The following is a 10,034-nucleotide window of genomic DNA, read 5'->3' as shown; positions in this document are numbered from 1 at the left end:
CTATGATTCTATGATTCTGTGATTCTGTGAAACATGGTGACTGAGGATGAGGAAAAAGGTGAGGTGCTTAATGCTTAATATTGTAAACCGTTCATAGGTTTCCTTTAGGTTTGTTAATAAGGTGTAAGGGTTTGCCACTACCGGATGTAAATCTTCAACTATCTGATTTATTGCTCTTAAATCCTGCACCAGCCAGTAAGTTTTACCATCTGGCTTCTTTACTGGCAAAATAGGGGTGTTATACTCTGAGGAGCATTCAACCAGTAACCCACGCTTTATAAATTCTTCTATTATGCCTTTTACCCCTTTTCTGTCTTCCAATTTCAAGGAGTATTGTTAATTCTTACTGGTCGAACCTTCTCTTTAAGCTTAATAGTGACCAATTCAGCATTTTTAGCCTTTCCAGGTATTCCCATTGCCCAGATCCCAGGATATACCTGATTAGTTCATGTAAAATTTCTTCCCCTTTAATTCTGTGTTCTGAAAGGGTCAAGCTCAGGGTTTCAACATGGTTTTCTTCTGGAGTTTCAAATGTAATTTCTCCATTCATAAATTTTATTTTGGTATTTAATTGCTCCAATAAGTCTCTGCCTAGCAGAGATCTCGGTGCATCTGGCAAGTAGAGAAACTTGTGGACTCCCACACTCCTCCTGATTCTGTTTTTCAGAGGCTTCAAAAAGAAAGCTTTCTCTACTTGTCCAGTTGCTCCCACGATATTAACATTTTGACTGCTTATTGGCAACAATGCTTGATTCAATACAGAATCCCTGTATCCACCAAAAATTGTAAGGACTTTTCCTTTTTCCCTAGCTGAATTTTTACCAAGGGCTCTGCTAGGGAGGGTTCCCCTGGTTCCCGTCACTCCAGCTCTGCCACAGTCCCAAACCCTGAATCTTGTTTCAATTTAGGACACTCCTTTTCTCAGTGTCTGAACTCTTTACAATAAGCACACTGATCGCTTTTCAGCTCCATTCCAATCCCTGAACCAAGTCCCCTTCTTCCTTCCAATTTTTGTAGCTTCCTTTTAGTATCCAGATTTGATTGCCCAATAAATGTATTTCCCAGTGACAGAGCATCTCCCTCTCTGTCTGGATCTAAGTCAGAATATTTCCAATCAGTTTCATATAACCGCTTATAAAATGTGGAAGATTTTTCATCCTTCCCTTGGTTAACCTGGTAATTACATTTTTCACCCAAGATAAAATTAAACTCTGATTTCCAAGGGCTGTGCTAATTGATGAGGATTTTCCCTGTATGTCCCAGCCATTTCTTTCCACGCCTTTAAATCAGCTCCAGATAAGGGCACTGTTACTCACACCGGCTCTCCTGCTGGTCCTACTGCCTGCCTCAAAGGGGCTTTGAATACAGCTCCTCCTTGTTTAGTCTGTCCCGCAATTGGACTATAAATTTCATTCCTGCCTTTTTTAAATGTTTTTTTTTTTTATTACTAGCCACCCTCTATTTATCTATTCCAACCCCACAGCACAACTGACATCTGAACCCCTTTCTCCTGCACATCCTCTGGATCTTTCAGTATTACATGCCGAACCATCATCCTTTTAATCGATAGCTTAAAATAGCATTATACTTTCTAGGTACATTCTTTGGCCATTTTTCCTGCTTATCCAAAGTATACATCAGTCACCAATGACCATGTCACCAAAATAGGGAAATAAATCTTCTTAACACCAATGTAGTCTTAAGAAGCAGGCATTCTTTATTATGGCACCGGGTGCATGGGGGGTCGCTCCACCTATCATGCATCCGACTTGTCTCGCCACAAAAGCTCTATACTATCAGAACATGCATATTCATTACTTTTCCGAGAAGTCATTAACATATTCATTACATTTTCAGGAACTTATTAATATATGTAACTGTCCCTTTCACATGTGCACTTTCTCTCTCTGGTGGTCGTCATGGTCCTCTGGTGGTCGTCATCACAGTGTCCTTTGGTTGTACTTTTCCTTTGTGCATGCTCAGTTCTTTCCTGGGCCTGTCTCCAACACTTCTGTCTACCTTGTCCCAAGGAGACGGTTCAACATGTTGTCTTGTCACATCCTAGTGATCAGTAAAACAAAGAGTCTTAATGCTTCTATGAACATTAAGGTAATAAACTTCAATTTCTGAAATTCTATGACGAAGATACATTGTTCTTAACTCCAGTACTGAGTTAATGATTAGAACAGGCCTGGGACTTTACAATCTCTTCTTGGTGAGGTTTCTGTGATTACCTAGTTCAAACCTAACAATCTTAACTTAGTACATTATGCTTTACGGTTTTCTACTTCTTTTAATAAAACCCAACTCTTCTATACAATCAAATTTTGATTATTGTACCAGAGTACTTGCAACAACCGCAATACTCCATGAGCTGCCCTCATTGATCTCCTCGATCCCTCCCCCCTCCCCAGCACTCCAGTACACATCCCAGAGGAGACTTCTTTTTTATTTTTTCCTTTTTTTTTTTGTGTGTGTGTGTCAAACCTCACTGATCTCCGGCACCTGTGCACCTTTCCACTTATCACACAATTTGCAAGCACCCGCAATGATACCACACCTCAGTTGGAGATCAGGTTCACAAGCCCAGGATTTTGCAGAGAGTTACAGTAAGTTGTTCTCTCACTACCAAGTTAGGTATTTTCATCAAATTCTATCCCCCATCTTAATTTGTGTCTTCGTCCACAAATTACCCTTACAAAGCGTTCTCTTTCTTTTCCAGGGAACCCACACCTGACACTTGGGGCAGTTAATATCCTGGTCAAACCTGAGCCACAGCCTATGTTCACACCACATACATTCCAAAATATACACAGGTTTGCAATTATTGTCTGGATGCAACAGGCACCATTCAGGCTCCCACATTCACTCTCGTGTACACCACTTAAAATGGTATCTTTTATCAGTCGGTTCGTCCTTCTCTGGTTGTTTCCCTCGTGGGATAACAGAACCACGGATCCGGACTCCACACTTGCTTCGTACATATTTGTATGTCTCATTCACACACAATCATACAATTTCAACAGACTTCCATTTGCCTGTTTTAAGGAGGCAAATAGAGGGACAAAACTTACAGAGGTACCAAGGGATTTTACCAGACATCCCTTCACGCCTTTAAAACGTCAGGCAGGGGAGCAGAGGCACACCAAACTTAGAGTTACCAGATGTATGCGTAATAACACACGAGCAGTCCTGCATATGGCTCCCCCTGCGTTAAAACAGTAACGACTAATGGGTAGCCACCAAATGAACCGGTTCACAAAACCAAATACCAAACCAAAATTAAATTTCAAAAGAATACCTTCTGTTTGATGGTCCTTGTCTGCTCCTGCAGTGAGCGGATTGAGGCGAGGAGTCCCTCCAGAGAAGTATCTGGGGGTACCCAAGGGAGTCCTGTTCTCAACGGATCCTGCAGCCGGGCAGAGAGGGTCCCATCTGGGGTGCCAAATCTGATACCGAGAAAGCCAGTCAGAGAAACTCTCTAAGACTCGTTTTGGGGTTTTAGAAAGCAGGTGTTCTTTATTGCAGTGCTGGACACACACTTAGGGGAGATCTCTCCCCTAAGGTGTGTGTGTCCATCTTTGTTTCAGCAAGTGTTATATTGACCTAATACATGCATATTCATTGAACTTCCACAAAACACTTCCAGTCATATCTGAATGTCCTTCATGCTTGCAGGAAAATGAGTCAGTGGTCTTCCATAGCTGGGTTGAATTCCTCTTTGATTCTGCACAGTGGTGTCTCTTTTATGTGCTTGGGACAGCATTCCTTGAAGAATGTTTGGTCCTTCCTCAGGCTTAAGCACTTAACGTTTGCAAATTTGTGAGGAATTTCATTTAAAGCTTGTAAACATATGTAAATATCAAACAGCGAGGTGATAAATGCTCATCCCATGGTTATCAGCAGTTTTATTCAAAGGTTGTTACAACAGCTGGGTGATGTCTAAGCAACTGAGGGATAAATCTTTTAGATTCTAATTTCTCAGCATGAACAATTTGGAATTGGAGTCAGACAGAAAAATTTAAACACTGGAGCCTTTTTTTCTTCAAAATAACTGTGACTGGTGGTGGTGGTTGCGTTTCATTTGTTGTTCCAAGAACAACATGTTCGTGACTGATCAGAGTCCAGCTTAGACTTAAATCATTACAGCACTATGCCAACTCTTGCTTTAAGAAACAGTTTGTAGCTGTTTCAAGAGGTGCTGGCATGATATGGCTAAATTTGACAGGGTGAGTGTGTTATATATTACATTTACAGCTCTAAACAGGAGCGTAGGGAGCTTGAGGCATGCAAACAACTTCAGGGATGAGCAAAACGACTGCAGTATGGAGGATATGTGATGTGTACACTGACATTGCTACAGGTTTACTCACTGTAAACTTTGTGAAACTGTGTGTTTGTCTGCTGGCTTTCACTGGCATGGACAATTATAAAAGGTGGAAGAGAAACTGAATATTAAAAAGCCACTGATTAAATCAGTTGCTGCTGTGGGATGATTGAGTGTTTTGATGGTTCCTTGAGCACCTCGGTTTTTGGGAGTACATCTGCATTTTTTCTGATCTCTCTTTTTTTCTTTTTTTTTTCAGATTTTGTTGTGTCCGGAACATGAAATGGAGAGGGTAAACATGTACTGTGAACTCTGCAGAAGGCCTGTTTGTCATCTTTGTAAACTGGGTGGATGTCATGCAAACCACAGAGTAACAACCATGACTACTGCCTACAAAACCCTTAAGGTAAAAGTAAATATTGTTAGAGCTGGCCTTAAGAAGGGGAGGAGTACTGAGCTTCTGGTGTAAGGGCAAACTCCTTCTGTCAGGAAGCCAGAATGTGTGTGAGAGGACACTGAACTAGTCATGAGGCATGTTGTGGTGGTTTGGGTGGATTCATCCCTTTTGGCTTGCAGCCAAACACAGCCTGCTCTATCACCCTCCCCCTGCCTCACCCAGGCAGTAGGGGAGAGAATTGGAAAGAAGGGCAAGGAAACTCACAGGTTGAGATAAAAACCATTTACTAATTAAAATAAAATGATGACAACAGTGATAACAGACTATACAAATGAGTGATACATAGTGCAGTTGCTCACCACCCACTGGCCTGTGCCAGCCAGAGATCCTGGAGCTGAGACGGTCCCGAACCCAAACCCTGGAAGAGCGAGAGCCCGAGCCATCCCCAAGAGAATACACCCCTGTCTTCCAGTCAACCCTGGATAATATTCTGACATGACGAGATATGATCTGGAGTATCTCACTGGCACATCCAAACGCCAGTTTGGGGTTCTGCTATTCACTGCACTTCCCCCTCCCAGTCCTGATGCAGCTGTGAACCAGCCAAACACGGTGGCCTTGAGCTCCGGCAGAAACAAATGACACCAGTACTGTTATCAACATTCTTCTCATAATAAGTCTGAATTGAAACACTGAAACTAAAATACAGATATTCTAATTACTAAAAAGAAAATGAACTCTATCCTAGCAAAACCAGGACACATGTTCTTGTGCAACATCTGTTAGTGTATATATTGGTGTGGCGTAGCACACGTCTCAGAAACTAAATTTTCTATGAGCCTTGAAACATAACCCCCTTAACAGTGTTTCCCCCTTATTTTAGCCAACTAGACAGCAGTACTGAACAATGCAGAAAGATTAAGTAGTTAATACTTTACAATCTAGCTTTTACCCCTGGATGTCCAGATGAGTGTCCTTGTGGCATGGCTTAGCTGGTACTTTAGAAGCACTCTTGAAAAACGTGCATCTGAAGTGTCTGTTGGGACCCTGTAGTTTTTGAAGTTGCGTAGCTGTTAGTTCCCTAAGCAGAGTACAACGGGGAAGACTTGCAAACATTGCTTTGTTGATAAAGAATGATTGCTGCTACCTCCTCTTCTCTCTTCCTCTCTTGCTCACAGGAAAGAAAAAGGACCAGACCAGCCTGCCTGGTGCTCTTTAGCCTGCTTGCCTGTTTGCAAGGCTTTTCCTGTATAGCTGTTAACTCTTGCAGCTAAGGAAGTGCAGAGACACTCATAAGTTTGTGCTTTGATCCACTCATTTTTCTAGCAAATCTTACTACAAATGAGTTAATACCCAACTGTGCTTTTCTATAAGTTTTAGTAATGTCCTTGTAATAAACACCCAAGCCTTGTAATCAAGGTAGGTTTAGTTTTATTTGCGAGGACAAAGTCAATAAAGCAAAAGCACAGCGCTGGGTGCTTGACCCAAGTCAGAGGCACACTGGGAAAGATATGTTACACCTTTAAATACATTTAGGATTTCATTAGTCATATACATATTCATTTTAGGGTTGGGCTATTATAATTAGTTTTAAAAAGGGGCAGGGTTATCCTGTTTACTTTGAAGGGACTTATTAAGATAGAATCCTATCTTTTCGTGCATGTGCACTACTGCCCAGTGGTCGTGGGAAAGGTCCTTGTCAGGAAGGCCCACAGTCTTCTTCAGAGTGACCTCTTCACCTCTGATGAAGGGGTTATCTGACCTCCAGACCGCCGGTTTGGTTCTTTCCAGATGGTGGGTGTTCATATCTCCACAGTTCCTCAGCTTCCCCCCTTTGTTCCCCCAGGACTGGTCATTTCAGGCCTCTTCATCAAATTCCCCATATGTCAGCAGAAAAAAGAATTATTATGGCGAAAGCCAACAACACTCTCCCCCATCTTTCAAGGTCCTGAAGCCTCATGTTCCTAGCCTAGGAGAGGATACTGCTGTGGCTGGGGAGGAATGAGCCAGCTGAGGGTGTTACCTCTTGTCCTTAGAGGCTGTGCCCCCAGTCCTGCTCACAGCGTGGTCATCTCAGGTCACCAAGCAGCTCTCCACAGTGTTACTGTTCATAACTGGTGGCAGGCAGTTGTCCTTGTAACTAGCTAAACGAGCACTAGCTGGATGACCTGCCTGCGCTGGTTGTCAGTTTGGGTGGGATAGCTTTATTCTGTTTTATTTTATCAGGAGAAACTTTCAAAAGATATTGAGTACCTCATCAGTAAGGAGAGCAAGGTGAAAGTTCACATCACACAGCTGGATCTGCTGCTGAAAGAAACAGAGGTAAGAGTGGCTTGCAGGTTGTCTGGGGATGGCCCTTGCAGAGACACAGCAGGGACTTGAATTGTTCTCATTGAAGCATTTCAAATAATTTTGGTTTTTTTCAGTCAGCCAGTAAAACAATTTCTGTACAGGTTGTGTTAGTCCTGAATCACACATGGTAAGACCTAGTCCTGACAGTGTAGAAAATTTGGGCAGTATACAGAGAGAAATTAAGTTTTGAGTGCTGCTGTAAATTTAATTGCAATGACTTAATTGTTACCTTAACCAAAGAGAGGTGGTTTAGACTTACAGCTCTTGTATATTAATGGTGCTGTACAATTTACACTGTCTGTTTACCTTGAGTACGTTGCAGTAAAGTCAGAATTAAGGGCAGAATCTCCCTGCAGAACAGTCAGAACTGGGACATGCTCAGACAAGCTGAAAAACGTGATGACAGAAATTGCAGGAGCTCCTGGACCTGCCTGTATGTTGATATGGGCTGTCTCCATGCTCTGTAGTTCCTTTTATCCAGGGCACTAGTCTGAGATGATACTATGATTCTGAGAGCATATGTGAGAAACTAGGCTGGACCCCTGGTTCAGGGTGGTTGGGGAAGATGGAAGAGCACCTGGCTCTTGGGCATGAAGGCTTCAAAGACTGACCTGCTCTTACAGTGCTTTTCCATGAGCTGTTCGGACAAATGCCCTGCGTAACTCATGACGTAGTCAGAGGAATGTTAAGATAGTAAGTGCTTACTCGCTTGAGTGCAGTGTTGATCATATTGTCAGTACTGAAGAGCACAACAAAGCTCATTAGTCTTGTCTATCAAATGGATGACTAAATTGTTACAGTGTCTTCTAACAGCCTTAACTATGTTTGTGTGCACAGCCACAGTGCTGTGAAATCTGTCTAAAATGTCTTTTGTTCCCTCCTAGCGCAACAGTGAAAGAGCTAAAGAAGAAGCATCTCACAGTTTTGAGAAATTATTTCAAATCCTGGAAGAGAAGAAATCTTCAGCTCTTAGGGCAATTGAAACTTCTAAGAATTTAAGACTGGAAAAATTGCAAGCACAAGCAGAAGAATATCAAGGGCTTCTGGAAAATAATGGCCTTGTAGGATATGCTCAAGAGGTGCTTAAGGAAACTGATCCGTCTTGTTTTGTTCAAACAGCAAAACAACTTCATGTCAGGTATCTATCTTAATGATCTTTTGTTTGAGGTACGGGTCCTGTTTGAGGATATTTGGTCAGTCATATTCTTTTGACATCTAGCAAAGTACTGAACGCAGTACCTTGTATTGCAGAGGCTCAGAGATGGTCCTGGTGCTGTTCAGTAGAAATTACTGTGCTACAGCGTGCGTTAAGAAACAGCGCACAAGAGGGGCTCTGTCCTGGCAAGAGCGCCTAGCCTTGTTTGGTAGGACTGCAGAGGAAGGGTAGCTCACTGACACATGTGACATATTCGTTTGCTCAGAGATTGTATCGAGTATTTGCAAGTTAATCTAACAGGTCTCTTCTGGCTTTAAACTCCATGATTTTACTAGCTGTTCTGCATTAGCGCTTCACACCTGTTTTGTTCTTTGAACGTAATGGCCCAAATTGATAAAATGCTCAGCCAACTGAATGACTACCTGCTCATTATCTTTACACTGATGTACAAAAGGCCTTTAAATTTTGCGTTTGAATTCTGTCTAGAGAGGCAGAAATTCTTGGGACACTGTCAGTAAGTTCATGAAAACAGAACTTTTTTTAAAGCAAGAACTAGCATTTTTACTTAAAGGAATGCACACATGTGAATTCCCTCTCCTTTCTTCTGACATTCTTCTGTTTCTGTGCTTTCAGAATCCAAAAAGCTACTGAATCTCTGAAGAGCTTCAAGCCAGCAGCTGAAACTACCTTTGAAGACTTTGTGCTGGACGTAGCCAAGCAAGAAGAGGTCCTTGGTGACTTGTACTTCCATGCTAATGGTAAATTGAAAGAGCATCAGGTCTTTCTCAAGTTATGGCTCTAAGGGCTTCTCTGGAAAGAAGCAAAACTTAGGCAAGGCTGCAGTCTTGTGACTTGCATTGTCCCTTCTGTCTCCATGATCCACAAGGCATTACCTGTCAGCAGGTAGCTTGAGCTTTGATAAAGAGCTAAGACATGATTGCATTCAGTACCAGTTTACATTTGCTTCCAAAATATTGTACTTAAGTAATACTAGGTATTCCTAGAAACTTCTTGTTGCATGACAGAAAAGAATAGGTTTTTACATGTTTTTTTAGCTAACAGCAAAAATAAATAATACAACTTTCAAAGTAAAAACAGAAAGTAAAAGATTTATTTAAGCGTGTGAACAGAACCGTTCTCATCCGCACTCTTTAACTGGGTGAGTCAGATTTCCCACTGCATACAGACACTGTGCTATAGCTACTCAACGAAGGGCTTATATGGTTAATTCTAAAACAAGGTGTACATAAATTTGAGGGTTTTTTCTCCTGAATCTCTGGCTTTCCAGGTCTAGAAGTACCAGAAATCAGTGAAGAGCAGAGCAGAATGTACAACAGAGCTCTGATCAGTTGGGAATGCCCTGGGAAGACAGATTCAGCTGATATCTATGTTCTTCAGTATCATAAGCTCAATAAAGAAGAGGAGAGTGTGACGTGGCAGGATGTCAAAGTTTGCAGCAAGAGCAAAGTAATATCTGATCTTGATGATGACAGCAGCTATGCCTTTAGAGTTCGAGGATATAAAGGGTCCATCTGTAGTCCTTGGAGCCAAGAAGTTACTTTGCGTACACCTCCAGCTCCAGGTATTGTTTTTTCTTATGTCCACAAGGTGCTGAACCTGTGTCTGTTGGTGTTAAGAGCTGTAGGTGGTTTTTGGTAGCTCCCAGACTTCTGTGAGAGTTGCTGGTTGCACACTGTTAACAAACAGGTTAAGTAGGTAGCATACTGAGATGGTGTTAGCTTGAGTGATGTTCCTGGTAGCCTTTAAAAGTGCAAAATTCTAATGCCAGTGTGATTTAAAAT

At 42.0% G+C, this 10,034-nt stretch overlaps 1 protein-coding gene across 1 annotated transcript; it reads left to right on the top strand.

Annotated features, from left to right (window-relative positions):
* Positions 1 to 33: 33 nt before the first annotated feature.
* LOC104528498 (E3 ubiquitin-protein ligase TRIM36-like) lies at positions 34 to 9,814 on the top strand (the record flags this gene model as incomplete). Its single annotated transcript, XM_010172522.1, is given in 7 exon segments — positions 34 to 58; positions 193 to 263; positions 4,587 to 4,733; positions 6,951 to 7,046; positions 7,961 to 8,214; positions 8,866 to 8,990; positions 9,521 to 9,814. Coding segments are annotated over 7 exon segments (1,012 nt in total), but the record flags the coding sequence as incomplete, so codon positions are not given.
* Positions 9,815 to 10,034: the final 220 nt, after the last annotated feature.

This window comes from Antrostomus carolinensis, unplaced genomic scaffold (genome assembly GCF_000700745.2).
Source record: "Antrostomus carolinensis isolate BGI_N321 unplaced genomic scaffold, ASM70074v2 scaffold5597, whole genome shotgun sequence".
NCBI lineage: Eukaryota > Metazoa > Chordata > Aves > Caprimulgiformes > Caprimulgidae > Antrostomus > Antrostomus carolinensis.
The sequence above is the reverse complement of the archived record's forward strand: the minus strand, read 5'-3'. Positions and strand labels throughout refer to the sequence as shown.